This window comes from Opisthocomus hoazin, chromosome 1 (assembly GCF_030867145.1).
Source record: "Opisthocomus hoazin isolate bOpiHoa1 chromosome 1, bOpiHoa1.hap1, whole genome shotgun sequence".
NCBI lineage: Eukaryota > Metazoa > Chordata > Aves > Opisthocomiformes > Opisthocomidae > Opisthocomus > Opisthocomus hoazin.
In genome coordinates, this window is record NC_134414.1 from 84,858,961 (window position 1) to 84,881,179 (window position 22,219).

Here is a 22,219-nt window from a genome sequence, read left to right on the forward strand (position 1 = left end):
TCTTCTTAGCTTACCCCTTCAAGTACTGGAAGGATATGACAAGGTCTCCCTGATGCCTCCTCTTCTCCAGGCTGAACAACCCCAACTCTCTCAGCCTTTCCTTATAGGAGAGGTGTTCCAGCTCTCTAATAATTTTTGTGGCCCTCCTCTGGACCCACTCCAACAGGACCATGTCTTTTGTGTGCTGAGGGCTCCAGACCTGGATGCAGGACTCCCAGTGGGGTCTCATCAGAGCATAGTAGAGGGGCAGAATCACCTCTCTGGACCTGCTGGCCACGCTTCCCTTGATGCAGCCCACGACACGGTTGGCCCTCTGGGCTGCCAGCGCACATTGCTGGGCCATGCTGAGCATCTCATCAAAAAGCATCCCCAAGTCCTTCTGAACAAGGCTGCTCTCAGTCCATTCTCTGCCCAGCCTGTATTTGTGCTTGGGATTGCCCCGACCCAGGTGCAGCATCTTGCACTTGGCCTTGTTTAACTTCAGGAGGTTCTCACGGTCCCACCTCTAAAGCCTGTCCAGGTGCCTCTGGGTGGCATCCCTTCCCTCCAGCTTGTTGACTGCACCACACAGCTTTGTGTTGTTAGTAGACTTGGTGAGGGTGCACTCAATCCCACTATCTGTGCTGCTGACAAAGATGTTAAACAGCCCCAGTCCCAACAGCAACCCCTGAGAAAAACCGCTTGTCACCGGTCTCCACCTGGACATCGAGTCTCTTGGACATGACCACAACTCTTTGAGTGCAATCATCTAGCCAAATCCTTATGCACGAGTGGTCCATCCATCAAATCTATGTTTCTCCAATTTAGAGACAAGGTTGTCATGCTGGACAGTGTCAAATTCTTTGATCTTACCTGAATCTGATTGATAGGATTTCTTGAGGAGTGATGAGGCTTCTTATTTTTAAAATTTAACGTGGGGTTTACAGTTACCACCTATGCTATGCTGTCAAATGTTCTAATATACTATGAGAAAGAAAATTATTGCTATGTAAGAAAAAAAATAATTATTCTATGAGAGACATTCTTAATAAAAAGAAATTAAAAGACCCATGCAATCAGTTGAGTGTACTTTTACTACTTTAATATATGATGAAATCTGTTTTATCTTCCACTCTCTCCATCTCCATATCAGTCCTCAATTTAACAGGTATATTATGCATCATTTTCAAAAGGGCAGAAGTGGAGGTGATTTCATAATTAGGAATTTTCATACATAAGAGTTTATTCATATCAACAGTCATGTACAATGAGATGTGTAAGAGGTCTGTACATCTCTGGCAGATTTAAAGAAAACCAGACCAGTGAAGCCCTAAGTCTCGGTCACTGATGTAGCAATGTGCCTAAAAAAGCAGAAGGACGACCTGCATGCTGCTTGTGCTGATGCGCCCACAGACTAGGAATTTGCTTTTGCTTCATCTGATGAGTAGTTTACAAAACAGAGACACACACATCCTTTCTCCTTGTCTGTCCTACACAATCTCTACTACTTATCTTTTTGTCTATGAGCACCGTATGAATGGGAACATGAAACAAGCCACTTAACCCTCTTGTCAGAGATGGAGCAGTATGCTCAGCAATAATTGGTTCTGCCCTAAAATCAAAAGCTCTCAACAGATCTCTGCAATTCAAACTCACTAATTTGTCTTGATATCCATACAAATGAGCACCAATAATAAAACTTAAGAGGAGTTTGGAGACTTAGGCTAGCACTTCAAGACTGAATGCCAAAAAGGAGAAATTGCTGTTTGGAGGTTTTATTACTCCAGATTCTGACTATGGAACAATCACCGTTAGTTTGGGTAGCCCTTGAAATTAGAAACCAGAGCTAACATAATGTTTGACTAGTTCCTGTCATACACAGTCTAGTTTATCTCTTCAATATCCTTTTTCAGAAGACATTGTACAATAATATTGAAGTGATGGATCAAAATCATGGCTTCTCTTTCCAGTGGTCTTTTTCTGAGAATTGTTGGGACCGGAAGCCTAGGAGGAAGATACAGGAGTTGTGTAGTGACTAAAGAAGATCCGTAAGAAGATCTCCTCCTAATCCTAGATAGTATGACCTTGGTTTAAGATGTAAATCCTGAAAATTTAGATCCTACAATGAGTTTTAGCATTAGTTATATAGATTTTTGTCTTGTGAAGATGAAATTCCACTTTCAGTCTTTCTAAATTCTTAGCATAGCCTAAATCCTTTGGTGATGAGAACTGAGAGCTTTCATTTACTATTTTGAAATAGGGCAGCTTCAAATTTCATGGAACATGTTGAAGTTTAATAAAGTTTCCTCACTAGTACAGGATAAAGGAGGGAAAACTGGTTATACCTTCCCTAGTTTACCTTTGTCTTTTATACTTTTATTGTGCCTCTTTCCCTTTTGTCTGATTAGTCTCTCATCAGTCTTAACTGATGACTTTTTCCTTGTCCCTAGTTTCTTGTTACCTTCTGTAAGATATTTTTAATTGTGCAATATATTTTTTTTTAAATGACTTTGCAAGTATTCCCTTTTAGGTTTTGCCATGCAGTATCACTGCATGTTTATATATTTAATTTTTAATATTATCCATTTCATCCTATAGACTGCCTGATGTATTTGTATCTTACCGATTATAGATGTGCATTAAGCATAAGCCTTCTCATAGGTCCTTTTTCTTTAGTATGCAGTGAAGGTTATAGTATGAAAAGCTAAGACCATAGACCCTAGTTCTGTTATTTTTTCTCTAATGTTCATTGTACTGCAAATTTTTTTACAGAATATGAGCTCGCATCTTGTTTCCTGTTCATCCAACTTGATGTGACGTTCATTATCTTTTCTTCTGAATTTGATCAACCTGTGATACTTTGTGTCATACATGGATTTTTCAGTTCCATAGCTTATTTCCCTTCCAAAATTGAAGTAAATACATTAAAATAGCAAGGGACTTAATACAGGGTAGCATCAAGACACCTTACTATTGACTTTTTTGCAGTGTCACCGGCTGTTTGCTTTATCTCTTTATTTCCTGCCCGCTAGTCAGATTTTGATTCATGACAATGTTTTGTCTCCTATCCCATGAGTAATGTTCCAGAAACTTTTCCTGAAGGTCTTTGTCAAAGTTCTTTCAAAGGTTTAAATCTAGATATAGACTCCAAAACAAAAAACTGTGGCTATTTTAGTAAGAATTTCCCAACAACCAAAGACCTTCTTACCTCAACTCCTGAAGGACTCTTGATAATGTTTTTTTCCTGGCTACTTAGCGTTTTGATCAGAAACTGATCAGAGAAATTAGTTTCTCTCAGAAACCTAGTAGTTCTTGTGGACCTATTGGGCCAGAAGGTCCTTTGAGTCATTTGGACCTGTTAGTTCCTTTGAAAACTCCTAGTTTGTGATATACTTTTTTGAAAAATCTTTGGTTCTATGTATTCTCCTGCTTAGCTCTTTATTGTTCATAACAGATCACTGAATGCTTTTCCATATATTGGACCGCAAGTCATATACGATGTATAACTTGTAACCTCTAAGTTATTTATAACATATAAGTTATTACGACTTGTAGCATATGAATTATGGTCCTTTTTATCTTCTTAATATTAACTTTTTCAGATTTAAATATGGAAAATGTGGTGTTTAACTGAAGTCTCTTCTTAAAACTTTCTATGTAATTTTTCCAGCATGTTTTTTCCCCAGTTCTGTGACATTTCTCTGTTAAAAGAGCTGGAACTCTTTTAAAAGCATGGAACTTTGAGGTATTGTTTTTGTATGCGATATCAGGATACATGCACTGACTTCTTGTTAGGTGTTTTTCACTAGCTTTCTCATTAGTATGACATCTGCAATTTAAGCATGTCCATTTGAGCTAGTCACCTTAGATTTCCTTTAGGAACAGATATAAGGTTAGTCTCTTGAAATAGTTTACATTTCTACTTTAGAACAAGATGAATAGAATAAACAGGTGAATTCTCTCCATTCAATAAACAAGCAGCTTAAGATGATTGGTCTAAAGGGTGCCATTATTTTCTTGATTGGTACCTTGAGATATTGAATCTATTTTTTTGGTGGTAATCTTAATTTAGTTGCTTAGTGACTAGTTTCTTGAATTAGCTTCAGTGTGTTATAAAATCTGTCTCTTCTGTTACATACTTTATAGCAGTAACCTGTGAAGACATTAAAAACTTTTCTCCATGCTTTTTCTCATTATACTGTTTCACTGGTACGTATGCAGCCAGTAGAAATCCTCTCTCATTATCGCTTGTGGATATCTATCCCACTCTGTTACATACAGGATTTTCTATGGAGTCTCTTTGCATTTCTTAGTACTCTTACTGTCATCTTCTTTTGGGTGTGTAGCTAAATATATTTTCCCTGTACCTTAGACCTGCACATTAGAAGCATTGTCTTTCTTTGTATTTATGAAGCATTCAGCACAATGCATACAGGCACTTGGCTACTTTTGTGCTGCTAGAGTGGGTCATGAGTTCTAGTGCTAATGGAAATGGAGTCAAACACTGATAATCGCAGATCATTTGAACAACATTCATTTAAGTGCTTTGTGCCTTAGAAATAGGTATATTCATGGTTACTTTTTTAGTATCGATGAAAAATAAGAATGCGTGTTTCTTAAGGACCTAGACTCTCGCTTTTCAAATCTACTACAGATCTGTGAGAGCTAAACAAGGACTGGAGGAATCAATTATCCAATATTTTGTTGAAAATTACTATTTTTACACAATTTCATATACTGTAGTGATAAGTTCGTTCAGCAGTGTGAAGATATTATTAAAACTTTTCCTATCTGTAGGCCACAGAGAAACCAAGCTGACCACTACTTTGGCCTCAGGAACTATGCTATTGCATATTTAGTGATATCAGTTGGAGTTTCACTTTTGACTTCGATGAGAGAAGGAATTCACCTTTTTTTCAAATGTATTTTTATATTCTCTCTGAAGTGATCCAGATTTTTAAATAATCAACCAATTTTATAATTTTGAAACAAAAAATATCCTGAGAGACCATTTCATTCAACTGGAAGAAAGATCAGGTGAGAAGATGTCCAAATGAGCTATGTCTATTACATTCACCTGTACCAGAACAGCTCAGATTGAAAATTAACAAAAGCAATACATGAAACAGATTAAAAATCAGTAAAAAAAAGAGTGAGCTTGCCATTGAAAATAGATTGTTGTTCGATCTCTTTAGAAGGTAAGCAACGGTAACCAGTTATGATTGTCAACATCTGTAGCATAAAGGCCACTGCAGATGGGTAGAATAATAAATTTCCTTGTAATTTTCTATCATTCAAGACAATAGATTGGGTTTGGAAGCTTTGTTTTTAGACGAATACAAGAAAGAAGGAAAGGGTAGTATGGTTATAATCCAAGTGATCTAAGACAGTTATTTTAAATACTTTTCATCATTCATCATTCAAAATATTAATAGTGATATACCACAGAGTTCTCCTTTATATATCATCCTTTGTAAAAGCTCTATTCCCACAGTTAGGTAATAGCAGTCAATTTAAACAAGAAGGACAAAAAGAAAAAGAGATATTCTTTTAGCTAAGATTTGAAATGGGGTTAAAATGGAAATTTGACATCCTGTTGTGGATGACTGCAGAGAGTTATATCTGTACTTTGCCTGCTCCTGCAGGTTTTTCAGGAAAGGTGAATGTAGGCTATTGTTCAGTATAACACTGGAGGGTGCAACTACTCAGAAAGCATAGATAACTAGGCATGAAAATACAGCCTGGGGCATTTTATGCTGGTTTAAAAACATTTTTTAGAATAATTTGAGAGAATAAAAGTAATATATAGCTAGGCTGCCTAGAGTTTGCCAGGCATACAGACTACCAGGCTGCTGCTGTATCTCTATTTTAGTGTTGTTAAGTCCAAGCAAAATATAAAAACTAGTGGGTCAGATCCTGAAATATCAAGAGATTTTATTTTTAAGTAATGATCTTTTGTGGATTTTTTATTTTCCTTCTAATTTTAGCCGTTTGGAAGTTTGCTTCATGTTTCAAGCATTAGTAGTGAAACCTTGATGAATTTTTTAAGGAAAAAAGAATGCAGATAGCTTAAATAATGTTTAACAGCTAGAGTTTTAAAGACAGTATATATCAAGGCATTTGTAACCACATCATAGCATTAAGCAACTCTAGTGATGCCGCTAAACACAGTTCTAATAAAGATGAACGCCACGTAGACATAGATAATAGAAGAGATTCTTCTGCAATGACCTGTAATTCCTGCCCTGGTTCCCTGCTATTCCTAACCTCCAGAGATACAGAAAAATTATGCTCCAATTATTCTTTTGAAAGGAAAACAGCAGTCACTTCTTCATAGAGATAAGCGAGGAGATAGCCCTGCTGTGGAGTCCATTTTGCTTTTTGCACCTCACAGCAGGGAGGCAGAGTTTTCTGAGTGCTCGCTTTGTGCTTGGGTAATGTGCAAGTTTTCTGTCCTGTTCTGTAATGATTCAAGAAAATTGTACTATGAAGCTAGAAGCTGTGAAAGTGATTCAATATCTAGATTTTAGGAATTGTAAGGTGTGGAAATGGGATTCACCACTTACCTTGAAATTGCTCTGTCTTCAGATTACACAGGAGGCAACAGTGAAACAAGAATTTATTTAAACAATCCAATCTACCTAGCACTGTTACTAAGTTCAGACAGGTATACAGAAAGAAAAGCAACCTCACACTCAAAACTACCTATGGTATATATTACCTCTTAAAGTTTTCTGTCTGTCCATACTGTCCAGCCAACAAGCTGCTGTGATATGTACACAGAACTAGGATCTGGCTCATGAACTAAATCATCTCCCTGGTATAACTGTTCACTGAAAAATATTTTGATTTGAGGATATCTGTAATTTTATGTCCTTATATATTTCTTGTATTTTTATTCAGCTTTAAATACTCCCTCTGAATAGGATTTTCTGTGAACCATAGCTCAGTCACGATATTATTCTTGACACTTTCCTGCTAGGTAACACCTAACCCCCATCAACCTTTTAAAACCCTAATGACTGTTGTACATGGATAGAGTCATCTCTTCTACAGAAGACGCACACAATCTGTTGACATGTACACTGGTCTTGACCCAACTGTATTAACAACTGATCAGCATACTGTTGGGTGAACACTTCTTTCTGCTAGGTGACAGGTATTTTAAACCTCACCAAATAACACCTTTATAAAAAACCCTGGATTTTCTTTAGATTTTTGTTTTGAAAATCATATTTTTTGCAAGAGTGTAAACCATAATCCATGTATCTCATTCCTGAGATTCATTTTAGAATAGGCAGCCACGTGCTTTATGCTGAGAATGGAATTGCATTTGATGCAGTGACAAGAGTAAATTTTTAAGACTGCTCTAAAAGACAGATGGTCTTGTTGAGATCTGAATTTGGCACTGCTTGCCAACATCTGCTAAGCAAAGATTGTTGCTTGACGTAATGTTGGATATTAGAAAGTCTAAGTTTTCTGATGTCAGATTAGACAATTGAGTGTCCCTGACTATTCAATATTGTGATTTCTGATAAAGCCCATGAGAAATGTAAGCAAAAATGTGGTATAACAAAAAATCATGAGCTAAAGTTTTTTCAGCCACAAGACTTTATATGTATGTATAATGGGCAAAGATCTATACAAAAGACAGTTTTCTCTCAATGTTGCCATTTAAGAACAGTAAAAAACCTGTAAAAAACCTTACTGAGCAGTGAAAAACCTGTAGAAAAACAGGTGGATTCTGAATCCCCCAATGCTGAAATAGAAAAGATCGTTGAGGAGTCAATAAGATAGCATGTATGGCAAGGCCTGGGCTTAACATTGAAGATATTAACACCTCTGTGGTATTTTGAAGGTCTAAGAGGCTGAAGAGACAGAACTATTGAATATTTTGTTCTTTTGTGGGCTTTGTATTTGAAAAAGGGAGATACAGGAAAAAAAGGCTCATAGTAGGTTTTTTTGAATTGTGAATTGCTGTTTGATTCAGTTAATGCCAGGGGTTCAACACACATATTCCTGTTCTTTCAGACATTTCTGTTACGTAAAACAATCTCAATTTAGTTGTAAATGCCTGTCCGAGACCGCACTTAACCACATCCAAAACCCATCTGTTTACCAGAAATTTTTTTTTTTCCAAGTGATATATTGATTTCAAAGATCAGCCTCAAGTGCTGTACACAGTCACATGACTGTGTAAGGCATTAATAATAGTATTTGTGGTAGCTCTTCATACAGACTTGTGTCAATCATATATTAAGTGATTGTAGAAGCGTTGTCATAGAACAAACACATTGCCACTCTGCAAAGATGTCAGGAGGACTGGGCAGTGATGGATATTGTAGAAACAAAGGAAATGACTGTAATGTAGTGTTGAATGCAGTCATTTGATAGTGCATCTGATGCATCTGTGTTGGTTTAGAAGTCACAAAGGTCTTCACAACATCCTGTGATCTACCATCACTGTAGTGAATTTCTTCCTAATGCATTGCACTGGAGAATTCATAGAATCATAGAATCGTAGAATCATAGAATCCTTAAGGTTGGAAAAGACCTCTAAGATCATCAAGCCCAACCATCAACCCAACACCACCATGCCTGCTAAACCATGTCCTGAAGTGCAATATCTACATATTTTTTTAACACCTTCAGGTGTGGAGACTCCACCACTTCACTGGGCAGCCTGTTCCAAAGCCTGGAATATTTCAGTAAAGAAACTTTTTTTCTATCTAAAGTCATTAAGCACCATTTTTAATAAAATATCGTATATCTTCTCTGGGTTCATACCTCAGACATCTAGGTATATCGCAATTTATTTATGATCCCTGTTTTTTGGTTATATCTTCACATAACTATGTGGCACACTATCTATAACAAATTCTATATGAAGATTCCTTTTGATCTCCTACAGCTGTTATTTTTGTTTGTAAACTAAATAAATTTTATTAGCTCTGTCTAGTACATATTTATAAATTTACTGTGAAAAAGGTACGGATTGTAGGTAGAAAATCTAAACCTAGCAAATTAAAATTAAGATAAATACATATAATGGAAAGATTCTAGCTAGACAGAATGTTTTGAATTGGGGGAGGTATATTTTAAGAAGAAATTGATTTCTTAGCAGAAAACACTTTCATTTTTCAGGTGGAAAATCAATGAACTGGGAAGGAGGCATTCGTGTGCCAGGGCTTGTCCGCTGGCCTGGAGTGATACAGGCTGGTGCCTATATTGATGAACCAACAAGTAACATGGATATATTTCCTACCATAGTCGAACTTGCCAAGGCACAGTTGCCCTCTGACAGGTATGCTCTGTAGTTATCTCTGTTTTAGAGAAGGTCTCATGAGTGTTTTATACATTCTGGTAACAGAGGTGAGAATTAAAAGAAAAAAGCTAGATTTTAAAAGCACTTTTTTGTCATTAATTACAATACCATGTTGTCTCTTTTCGTATTGACATACTGATATGTTTTACAGAAATGTTGTATGTAAATATAATTTAACTTGCAGAACAAGCACCAAGCAACAAGAAGATAAAAGAATACCACCAAGAACAGCATACTGCCAAATCAGGCCTAGAATTATTTACTAAAAGCAAAAATGAATGTATCCAAAAAGGCTCTGTCCTGCATGAGTGAATGTGGTAGAAAAAGGAACTGCATGTGTAAATTATTTTAAACTTTACAAGCTCAGCCTTGGCCTGCTACGAGATGATGAGGGGACTGGAGCATCTGTCCTATGAGGAAAGGCTGAGGGAGCTGGGCTTGTTCAGCCTGAAGAAGAGAAGGCTGAGAGGGGACATTATAAATGCCTACAAGTATATTAAGGGTGGGTGTCAGGAGGATGGGGCCAAACTCTTTTCAGTGGTGCCCAGCAACAGGACAAGGGGCAACGGGCACAAACTGAAGCATAGGAAGTTCCCTCTTCACATGAGGAAGAACCTCTTCCCTCTGAGGGTGACGGAGCACTGGAACAGGCCACCCAGGGAGGTTGTGAATTCTCCTTCTCTGGAGATATTCAAGACCCACCTGGATGCGGTCCTGTGCAGCCTGCTGTAGGTGACCCTGCTTTGGCAGGGTGATTGGACTAGATGACCCACAGAGGTCCCTTCAACCCCTAACATTCTGTGCTTCTGTGTATGACAGAACACATCAAAATTCAAGCTAGGCTTTTCTCACAGATTTTTGTTTTCTCTACCAAGTTAGTGAAAATAAGCTCTTACAGAGTTTTTCAGCCTGATATGAAAACACACTGAACTTCTAAAATTCATAAGATGCTTTATTGACACTCCTACATCCTTGTGCTTTCTCTTGTTCAGGCGATACCCAGTCTCAGCAGCAAGGTGCCTCCACCTAAACTCTGTTACCATCCAAATCCAAGAAGTGGAGAAACTTGCTGATATGCATATGATTTGAACACATCTACTGTACACAAACAGATTTTGAACACAAAGCATCCAGAATCCGCATGGGGAAAACCAGTGGTGAGCAGAGACACTCTGCTAATGATGATTCATTGAGTGCTTGAAGCAAACGGCAGGGCAGGACTTTTGAACACATGAAAAATTAGTCAGGCTTGTCCTGAGAGATCCCCTACAAGCAGTAACTCTGTCGAACCTAAGCAGTTCAGATTGTTCTTAATATGGACAGATCTTATGCACTTTGTTCTCATATTGGTTGGGTGACGACTAAGCACTGATATTTTATTTTGATCTCTTTGCTGAAAATGCCAATATACTTGTGTACCTTCCACTTGCAAGTTGCTCTACTCTGATTCTTCTGTGTAGTAATTACTGCTTCATGGTAGATCATGGACTAGCTTGAAGCATTTTTGATCCAGCAGCTGAATTCCTATCACTCCACTGAAATCTTCCTGAGAAATAAGAGAAATTACTACAATTAGGATTCAGTCACTGGGAGGGAGCAGGTTAAAAAGGAAAAGAGGAGATGCTCCTAGTTAAAGAATAAAAACGTCATCATCAGAAACTGTCCCATATATGTCTCTGAGACCAGCAGTTGTGGGAATTCAAGAGTACTGGAGACATGATACTGGAAGCATCCTTTTTTCCATCAACAGGCTGTAGAACAGAAAGCATACAAGAGACATGCATCTGTCCTGCTCTCAGCTTGATAGTGAGCAAGCCTGCAGGGGCAAGACAAGAGTATACTAGTCAGGCAAGAAAACACTACAAATTGAAAGTGGGAAAGACCCTAATTCAACAGATCTTTCCAGAACAGGATGCACCCAAAAAGCAAAGTTATCGGACAGCATAGCTTTAGTAATTCCAAGATGTTTCCCTGCCTGTCCTTTGAGAAGAGTCCTACTCAGAATGATGCTGTTGCATACAATTGCTGCCAGGAATTTCATAGTCATAAGTAGCTCACAGCTTTAAAAAGTGAAGTTAGAACCTGTCTTGTAGTAGTTACGCTAATGTGAAAAGGGTTTTATATGGTAATGAAAATTAACATAGAGATTTTTTAACATTTTTAAGTTTCAGAAAAAGTTTTTATGAAGTGTTGCTGAAAATGCTTATAAAAAAACACCTACCAATCTGTATATCAGCAAAAAGTAATTTCCTAAAAAACTACTTCTAAAATTTGTAATTCACACCAGGTCAAAAATGCAGACTATGATTTCTCCCCTGCCAGCTGATTCCAGCAAATCAAAGGCGTAATTTATTGAAAGATTTAAATGCCTTGCTTATTTTATAACTCATTTTTGATGTAAATTGGCTAGTTTTTTCAGAGCATGAGCAAAATAGTCCAACAGCATTTAGAGAATTTATATATGTATCTCTGTGTGTGTGCATGTGTAGTTGATAAACACATATTTAAACATAGTTAATTTTCAACTTTGAAATGACTACTTCTGTCTTAATTTCTGGCATATGTAATTTGCTGAACCGAGTTCTTACCATTACTTCTGGGGATGCTAACACAGTACAACATATATATCTCTTGTTTTAGGATTACTTTGGCCAGACTACTCCCAATAAGATTGAGCAGGTATACCTGGAGGACTGTGTTGTAGCAATTTGTTCACATATGTCTTGTCACTTTCTCAGAAAAAACAAAAAAAAAAGATAAAAATGGGTTGAAGAAACAACCATTCCTAATGGCAAAATGTAAAATTAACGTTTCCTTAAATAATGTAAAAATCAAAGGGGAAGAACACCTGAAAGTTTTTCTCCTAATTGACCAACTGGAGGTGGCCATTCAGATTTTTTTTTTTTAAATAGTGGAAATGCAGAGTTAGAATATCTTCTCAGTAAAGAGCTTTGGGTTGTTCTTCTGATTTTGAAATGCTTTCTTACTCAGAATGATTGATGGACATGATCTGATGCCCTTACTTCAAGGAAAAGTTACCCAATCCAAGCATGAATTTCTCTTCCATTACTGTAATGCATATTTAAATGCAGTGCGCTGGCATCCAGGAAACAGTAAGTAAACTTGCCTGTTCATATGTTAAATATTTCACGTAACTTTTGTTGCAACTTGAAAAGAATCAGTAAAAAACTTTAGGCTATAGTAACAAATAAATTGCTTAAAATATCTAGCCTTTTTCCTTCTTTTTCACTCTTGTCTTTGCTACAATGCACCTCTTCACCTTTTTATTGTTTGACATCAGTTTGTTGCTCTGCATTAATGTTACATGTCAATACAACACTGAGATCTATGGTACCTGAAACTATGTTTTTTTCAGACTTTGCCTGAGAGAAAGTCTGTGTTACAGAATGAAGTAGTCAAGGCTAACTGTTACATTTTCCTAAAAAAGGTACAGGTAATAGGATGGCTTGCTGAATAACAGTGCAAGTATGAGGTCAGCCTGGCGATTTTTATTATTAGAATAGCAAAGTATAGGAGAATCACTGAGTCAAAGTCATAATTATCCAATAAATGAACACAGTATTATAAGATCATTTTTCATGCTTTTTGTGAATGATATAATTCTATTTTCTAGGCCAAGGAAAAAAACATTTCCCACTGATCTGCTCCTTTTTATTTAACAGCTCATTGTTTCTGGTAGCAACTTCCACATTAACCAAAGCATATTTCCCTTTCTGTAGAAATCTCTGTGCTGAATGAAATCACACATTTGTCTCATCTCATTTGACACTCAAGGTAATGGCTTGTGTTACAACTTCAAAATGATGATCCAAGACAAGCTTTGGGGTAGCATTTTTTGGTTTAAGTACCTTGGGAAAGGACTTGCTTATTAGTTAAAGTGCAAACTTAAAATGAGTTAGAAACTTTGTCTACTTGGTTATCTGTAGGCTGACTCTCTACCTGTCTTGGACTTTAAACCAGGAAAAGGGAAAATATTAGATGTAGCATTTATTTGCCACTACTTTGCCTATGTATCTTGCATTTGATTAATAATCATAAGGAAGAACCAAGCAAGAGGGGCAATAATGTAAATTGTGATTCTTCCATTACCCTTTGTCCAGGGCAAGCAAAAGAGAAATCCCACTCAGATCCTGGCAATAACATTTTCATAACACTGGCCTGACTTTTGTATGACAGATTGTCATGGTTTCACTGTAGCTGGCAACTGGGAACCAAGCAGTTGCTTACTCACTCCCTCCTGGTGTGATGAGGCTGAAAATTGGTAGGTTGAAAGTGAGAAAACTTGTGTATTGAGATAAAGACAGTTTAATGGGTAAAGCAAAAGTCATGCACACAAGCAAAACAAAGCAAGGAATTCATTCACTCCCCATCAGCAGGCAGGTGTTCAGCCATCTCCAGGAAAGTGGGTCTCCATCACACGTAACAGTTACTTGGGAAGACAAACACCATCACTCTGAACACCTCCCTCTTCGTTTTTCTTCCCTCAACTTTATATGCTGAGCATAACATCATATGTTATGGAATATCCCTTTGGTCAGTTAGGGTCAGCTGTCCTGGCTGTGTCCCCTCCCAGATTCTTGTGCACCCCTGACCTCCTCGCTGGTGAGGTGGTGTGAGAAGCCGAAAAGGGATTGACTCTGTGTAAGCACTGCTCAGCAAGAACAAATATCCCTTTGTCATCAACACTGTTTTCACGAATCCAAAACATAGCCCCATGCTAGCTACTGTGAAGAAATTTAACTCTGTCCCAGCCAGAACCAGCACAAGGGGTTTTTCATATGCTACCTTGTCAGCCTACATTGTAGCGTGAGAGTAGGCAATAGCCAGATATTCCTCTCTACTCTGTTTTGTACCAGTCCCCTGCGAGTGCTCAACACCTTCTTCTTTCTTAGTTGTCCAGTCTCAGATCTTCAAAAATACCTTTTCCAATGCAGTCATATTTATAAAGATATTTGTTGTAATAAGCTAAAGGTTTGCCCCTGTTTATCTCTCTCCCACGTGTTATTGTTGTATAGAGATAAATATAGCTGCATTACAGCTGTGCACACATGATGCTATCTGCATTGCTTTGGGTACTTTTGGAAAAATCAGTATGATTTGTTTTTCTTCTGATATCTCAGCAGCTCTGTATGAAAGAAATAATAAGTTCAAAGTGCATTACATTACTAGTTAGAATATTTTTGTCTGCTAGGCTCCCACCACAGCTTGCTCTTTACAGCTAGTCTCAGAGTCCATCCACAGTCACTATTTCTGCTACTCTTAAGTGATATTTTAGTATGTGAAAATGAATACAAGTAAAGCAGAAATATAATGCAATGGTTTTGGGTTTGTTTTTGTTTTTTTCTGGAGAAGCAATAATTTCAAACATTTATTTCAAAATGTTGCAGAGCTTTTTGCCTAGCAGCAAAGAACAAAATTAGAAGTATCCTATAGCAACAGCTCATTTCCTATACTTAGGAATATATCCAAGAAACTGAATGAGGCCATGTTGATTAAAGGCAGACTAGAAAGCTAGAAAATTGTGCAACTTTCACTTAACCTCATCATGCTACTATTGTCAGTTACAAGGCTATAAGTCTTCAGAGTTTGGACATAGACTGATCACCACTCCTACCTCTACATGTATTCCATGTCTAACGCGCTTTATGGCCTAAGTACGTACCACATTCCTCCATGACCACACACATTTTCCAGTGTCCAGAAATGGCTGTAAGATTTCTCATCTTTTAGTTGCACCTTGCCAATGACTGTAGTCGGGCAAATAGCACTTAATCCACAGAAGAACACCAGAAGCAGATACTTAGTATTCTTAAGTCCTGAAGAGGTGATATTCCTTATCTAAGAAAAATCAGGAAATTCTTGAAAAAAAGTCATTAAGGAACAGTAGTCTCTTTCTGCGTACCGTAAATCATCTTTTAGAGTAGGAAAGACTTGTGTTGGTCCTGATCTGTGTTCCCCACATAGTTAACCAGGTTGACTACAGCTAATTTGGAATTGTGTAAAAACATACCACACGCAGATCATGCCTGTACGTACAGGCCAAATGCTGATCAGCTCTGCCTCCCACTAGACTTGAGTCTTAGTACAAAAAACTGTGATAGGGTGAAATGAATAACCCCATCCATGTTCGGCATCTTCTGCACTGCTCTGGTGATAGGCCCTTATTAGAAAGACCCAATTGTACGAGTAGTCTGAGACTGCATTATAGACTGCTGATCCCTTCATTAAATGTGTAATTTGTATGAATTTTAAAGACACACTTTTTGAAGAACAAAGCAACAACAGACAGAAATTCACAGTAGACGAAAAACTCAAGGAAAATGTTATTTATTCATTTATCAACTAAAGTACAATCCATTGTAAATAAAAGGTAAAGGTGTATATATTGCATATATGCACTTATTAATACATATATTCTCCTATTTCTTACTATATTTAGTTTCTAGAAAGTCTTAGTTTGTATGTCAACTTCAGCTTCCATATTCCACTTTTTTCCTTAGACATCCAAAGCGAAGGATTAGCTTTGATCCTAAGTAAAAATGCATATACCAGGAATTAAGAGGGAAGCAAAAGTTCTGCTTTGCTACTTGGTCCCTTGTTGCCTCTATCACTCCACAGTTCTCTTAGCAACTTTGTCTTGGCTGTTGTTAGGTTTTTGATATGCTTCAGGCTGAAAAACCTTTTTTTTTCTGTTTAATTTTTGGCTCTTAGGCTGAAAAACATAAATTTAGTGTATGTTAAATTTATAGTACTTGCACACTGTTCCCTTGCTTGAAAGCTTCTAGAGTCTGACTTAAGCAGGCATGTTTCTCGCATTGTTCAGGCAAGGTCAGAAACTTCAGAATGAATAATTACCATTTTACATTTGTATAGTTAGAGGCTAAGCAATCCTCATAACCAAATCAATACACGTCTTTATTAAGACAGATTAGTTAGGCCAGTTATTGGATTCACAGTATACTTTCCCCTTCATCAGCCCTTTGAAGGAGCATTTAGAGGATAAGTGCTACGCAATGCTCTTCTCAACCAACACTTCAAAATTTAAGCCTTATCATTTCTAGAGAGATATGAGGAAAAGAATCTCTCTTCTACTTTCCTCTTCTTTCTCAGTCACAGAAAATAAGCTAACACCATTTTTTTCTTCTTCTCTCTTTGATTCACTTACATATTGCCTGATACTAAAGAATAACACACATTGTTCTTCACATTCTTAATTAAAAAAGGAATGAAATATCAGACAATTTTCTTTGCTCGTGATTCATGTCTTGCTCTCACAGACTTGTGCATGCTGACCTTGCTGTCAGTACCCTGGAAACAGCCAAGACATACAGTCCTAGTCCTGGGAGGATTATTTCCTGTTATTTTGAAAGCTTATAAATATGTGTAATTTAATTGGTATGTTGAAAATACAGACAGGAAGACATGCTAAAACATCATCAGCAAAGTACTGTGATTTCCCATTATCAATGCTGCCTCTCCATGGCTGCCTGTTGTACCATATAAGTACGAGTATATGAAAGCAACACCTTTGAAAAAAAACCCCAAAACTTTTCTTCCTGCAGGTTTAGGATCTTCCTTTACTTTCTTGATCTGAGCCACTCAAAGTTTTATGTAGCTTTCTGTCAGTTGTGTATGTCAGATTATACTTGTCTATTTTAAGTCTGATCACATGTTCTTCTGCTAGTGCAAGTAGACCAGTACTTGTATATTTGCTCGAGTTTAGCATAATTGAGTACTAAAAAACTATCAAGAGCTCTGTCTCCAGAACATTACTGACATATGAATCAGTACTATTAAAAATGCATTGCTATGACAACTTAATTATAAGGAAAGGATTGATCCGATACAGAGCAAATCTACAGTTGGATAGAACTACGGCATCTTTCAGACTCCTCTGATTGTGTGTAAAATTTTCGTTTAATAAAGGGAAAATATATTATAAACCTATGTAATAAACATTGAGAAATGTAATGCAATACAATCTGTAGTATAAAGAAGTAATAATCTTCACAGTATTTTGGTACTACTAATACAATTATACTAATGTTTCTGATAAATGCTAGAGTGATTTTACTAGCAACATTTCACATTTTCTTTTTCAAAATTGATTTCATTATTCAGTGGAAAATGTCATTCAGTAAACAAAAGAGTAAGAGACTTGCTATGTCAAGTTAAATTGTAGCACACTAGAAAGCAGAACCAAACTAGCCTATCATGCAAACATAATAACTTTTAAACACAGTAGAAGTTCACTAGAGAAACTTTACATAGAAATTTTCCACTTTACCTCACTTAACAAATAAGATAGATTTCAATTAGTGTTTATTCTGAGTTTCTTGTATGTTGTGATCTACTGTAATTACTGAAAATAGTTCAATCAAATTCACCAACCAGGGATTCTTTCTATATCATCACATAGTTCATAGCTATTCTGATTCCTGGCTGCTGCAAAGTCCTCCAGCATCCAAGTGTCTACAGTATTTCATAAGAGTATTTTGTTATTTGGCTAGGGATGATGCACCAGTCATGCATTTAGACTTTGCTGCAGTTTCAGCTGTTACAGGTTAAAAACAAACAAAAAGAGAATAAGAGAGGAATATTTTCTGTTTTTCAGTATTTAAACTGGATACATAGGATAAATTTACAGAATAGTGTGGTTTTTTTAAGAAGTTCCTCCAGGTTTAGTTTGACTAAAGACTTTGGAGTAACAAAGAGAGGACAAAGCAGGAAAAATCCTGTTAGAAGGGCCATTTTGTAACAACTTCTGGTATGGACAGGTACAGTCTTTCTTGTGAAACTGAATGAAAATAAGATCTGTTTCTGAGAAAATGAAAGTAAGAAGGGGAACTCCTTGCACTTTTCCTTACCTCTCGAAAGGACTATGATATGCATGCCTTAAGGGGTAAGAAGAGTTTCCTAATTAATTAGGAAGGCTTACATTATTTACAATGCCATTCTTAGCTTCATTTTTGGTAATATCACATTGAGTCTTAATAGTTAAAAACTGTACACTGCATTCATAGCCTTAAAGAATGCTAACTTGTGAACACAGTATTGTCCTTAGAGAGAGAGTGTGAGAGGTGGAGTCTAGGCAGGTAGCAAAAACTGAGAAATCTCTGTGAAGCTCTATAGGACCAGCTAAAACCTTTTTTTCTAGAGTGAAGTTCTCAGTGTGAGGGTAGGTAAGTCTACTGCTTGTCACTAGCAAATGGAAATGCATTTGTTTGTATGTGAGAGATATTTTGGAGTGTGAAGTGTGACAATGTATTTCTGTTTAAAAATGCCAGCCCTTTCTTGTTCAGTCCTCTTAGAACATTTAAGAAACATAAGCATTCAGACATCCACAAAGTAATTAACAGCTCTGTTTTCTCTGAAGTCAAAAGCATTAAAGATATCTAAATATTTGAGATTTTAAAGAAACCTCTTAATATTGCTTCTACTTTCTTCATATAAACAAGAATTTTCAATTCATATGTTCCCTGAAACCTCTTAAGTGGATTACCACCCTCTTTCTCATTACTTTCTTAGTAAGAGGAGAGAAATTTTTTTATTGTGTTCTTTGCCATAAGGTGAAGGAACACTATGGTAGCTTCATACGTAAACTGTGGGATGTACTTGTCACACCCAGTAGACCCACTGGCAGAACCCATACCCTTGCCTAGCTTTTTCCTTTTCTTTTGCTTGCTTCCCTGATGAGGTTTTTCCATGTATGGTTTACTTGCCTTCTCTGTGGTGAACTAAGGACTTAGAGGATGCTGTTAGAAATTAGTAAGGATTCACATTGACCCTGAGAATGCTAGTAGTTATAGTTACTTACTTTCATTGCTTAACAATACAAAGGAAGGTGAATTTAATAGACGTCTGATCCAGGACTTTCTTCTTTTGCACAGCATCTTTAAAGGAAGAGATAATACTACTATACAACTATAACTGCTGTCAAGGAAACATTTTGTTTTCTTACAAAGAAATATCTTTTTTTAATCAAATATTGTTGTACCAACCTCATATCTTTTCTTAGAAAAGAACAGCTGGGAAAGGTTAAGAAAGAAAGGATAAACATTTGAAGGAGTAAGATTTTGCTGTTGTCACAATATGTTTTGCTTTCTAGCCAGAAAGAATAGACTTCTTTAGTCATAATAAAATTGATGTAGGAACAATTTTGTCTCAGAGAGCCATTGCCCCAGTGAAAGACCATGGTAAATGTCCTTTGACATTGACATTATACACATAGATTTTCTGTGATCGTATCATGGTGCTCTATCTTCATATAAAAATAGCAACCATAACATACTGGTCTATTGAATCCAAGATATCCTGACCTAAATTAGTAATGTTCTTAGTGAGCAGAGAAAGGTTGACAGATTTCAGTGATTGTATAAAGGCAAAGGCATTTGAAGTAGCTAATTCAGTATTATTTAAACTTCAGCTTGAATGGCTTGCTGTCAGATATTGTGTCATGCACTTGTGACAGTACAAAAGAAGTCTTATGGATTTTTTTTCTGTACACTCCACAGCTAAAACTTAAACAGAAAAAAAAAACTGAGTTAGATCAACTGTCTAATAATTTTTTTTATCTATTTATAAAGTTAGCAGTAGTCAAAACAAGTATAAATAACAACTACTACATACAAGAGTAGATAAAAATGCACTACAACTTTCAAAACTGAATTTCAGCTTACCAAGTAACAGAAAAGTAGGTCTTTAACAATTTCTGCATTACACTTCCAAAAATACCTTTAGTTCAGTGTTGGATTTGAGCCTGCAGCAGTTTGCATGTTGCATTCAGAACAAAGCGCTGATTCGTCCTAATTTTAAAATGGGATTCAAATAATATATGTTGTCTTAGGCAATGTTCTTCAAGGGAAGTATTTAATGCATGTACAACCCACACAGAGTATTCTGTGTGCCACAGCCTGTAACATCCCATTACTCCTAGAAAATAAAGCAAAATATTTGTTTATTAGAGAAATTCCCTGGAAACCTGACTGTCAAGAGCAAGATGGCTTCTCAGTATGCCATAAAAGACCCTGCCATGAAAGGCAGAAGAAATAATTATAGAAGAAAACAGTGAATGCTCAGAGGGTGATTGCACTTGGACAATATTATGCTGGAGGCCAGTGGGCATCTGTGGATGATGTGCACTCTGTACTGTGTAGTTGCTTCTGAATGTTAAGTCCAAATCAGTACTTTGGAAAGACAACACAACCAGAAATATCAGTATCAATAATCAATGTAAATGTCCTCAGTCTGAGAAAAGCTCACATCCCAGTACAAAAAGTGAACTTTCTGTTGATTTCAGAGCTTTTCATGTGGTCTCAAACTATTAGAGGACACATAATGCATTACATTTTTCAAGTATCTTTTTGTAAGATGTCTAGAGTTTCCTAAAACTAAAAGGAAGAAGAGAATGCAACTTTTTAAACTTCTTTCTTGTTTTGTTGTTCTTAGTAGAGATATTTTGTAGATGGATTTGTGTGAAAGGTTTTTGAAACTGACAGAGACTGCGTTTCATGAGTAGTTTTTTGTCATAGTCCTTTCAATGACCTCTTAGTAGAAATGCAAAGTCCATGAACTAGTATAGAACAAGTTCATACAGATTATGACAGTTTTCAAACTTATACAAAGTTTTACCCCAAAATTTATTGAAAATACTGCTTCAGCTGCAGTTCAGTCATATTCAGCAGAATAATAAATGCAATACATATATTTTTATTGACTACATGGTCTCCTAGATGTGGGACTCTAACGCAAACATTTGTGAGATTCACTCAGTTTCTCCCTCACTCCTTCCCTCCCTCTCTCTCTCCTCTTCAACACTGGCATTTTAAATCAAAATTCAAAATAGGTTTCTACCATTCGTAAGAGGGAGAAGTTCAAAATCTTTGTGCAGTCACAACATTAGAAGTCAGCAAGACCGTAAAAATCCCAGGAAGATCATGATACTTCAGTGCTTAGAATTAGCACTAGTGCAATAAAGAAAGGCTGACCCTTTTAGTGTCATGACATGTTAGTCATGCATAAGGTAATTTTATCATTACCAAGTATGTGCAAGTTTTTCATTTACAACCTGTGACCTGTCTGTTGTACATTGGCTTTTAAATGGTATTTTATCACAGAAGAAAGCTTCTTAATCATCTCACTTGCTCAATGAGAAGAGTAGAGTCTTGAAGGCTCAGCAGAGTCTTCAAGAATAACTCAATTGTGTTATCTGGACTCTCTTCAGTGCTGTAGGATGTTGTACAGGCAGGTTTTCAGTCCACAGCTCTGATCTGTCCATATGGTCCTGTTCAGTGATAAGTGGAGGTTGAATCTCAGTCCTAAAAGCATTATGGTTACCTTAGCATCAGTTTATATCCTTGATATCAAAACTACTCAGTCAGCAAAACTTTATAGTTTGAGTTCAGCCATGTCTTGATCTACTGTGCTGCTGCTGGTTCCAAACCAAGTATAATTCTCTACTCCAGCCCTTCCTTATAGAATTGTCATTGTGGAAAGTTTGAGTTGATTCACATCTTTTTTTTCTGAACAGACAAAGTGTCCCCTGCCCACCTCCCCCCAGTTCCAAACTCTAAATACTTTAGATCTTCCAAAAGCAAGCACTGGTATTTAATCATTTGGTGGAGCTGCTAAAACACTACCATGAGACATATACACAAAGTTAATTAGAGAGAAGGAATAGCAAAAGTATAAATGGTATCATGAAGTTTTTGAGTCTAATGCTACAAAAGTATGAGGTAGAAATGCTAGACACGACGTTGTGAGTAAATGAATCTACCTGAGTGAAGAATTACTTGTTCTCTAAAAATAGTATCTCAGCAGTCTGTGGAGTTTTTTTTTTTTTAAATACATTTTTCTTCAATTCTAGAGCACTGTGGAAAGCATTACAATTAGGAC

At 36.7% G+C, this 22,219-nt stretch overlaps 1 protein-coding gene across 8 annotated transcripts in view; it reads left to right on the forward strand.

Annotated features, from left to right (window-relative positions):
• STS (steroid sulfatase) overlaps positions 1-22,219 on the forward strand; it is a 118,544-nt gene that overhangs the window by 75,814 nt on the left and 20,511 nt on the right. For 6 of the 8 annotated variants that reach the window (XM_075428030.1, XM_075428039.1, XM_075427990.1 and 3 more), the window contains 2 exons: positions 9,124-9,283; positions 12,296-12,417. In XM_075428030.1, the coding sequence (XP_075284145.1) occupies positions 9,124-9,283; positions 12,296-12,417 (282 nt within the window). Of the gene's footprint in view, positions 1-9,123; positions 9,284-12,295; positions 12,418-13,044; positions 13,100-22,219 lie in introns of all 8 variants that reach the window. The other 2 variants (XM_075428049.1, XM_075428058.1) reach the window with 1 other exon arrangement.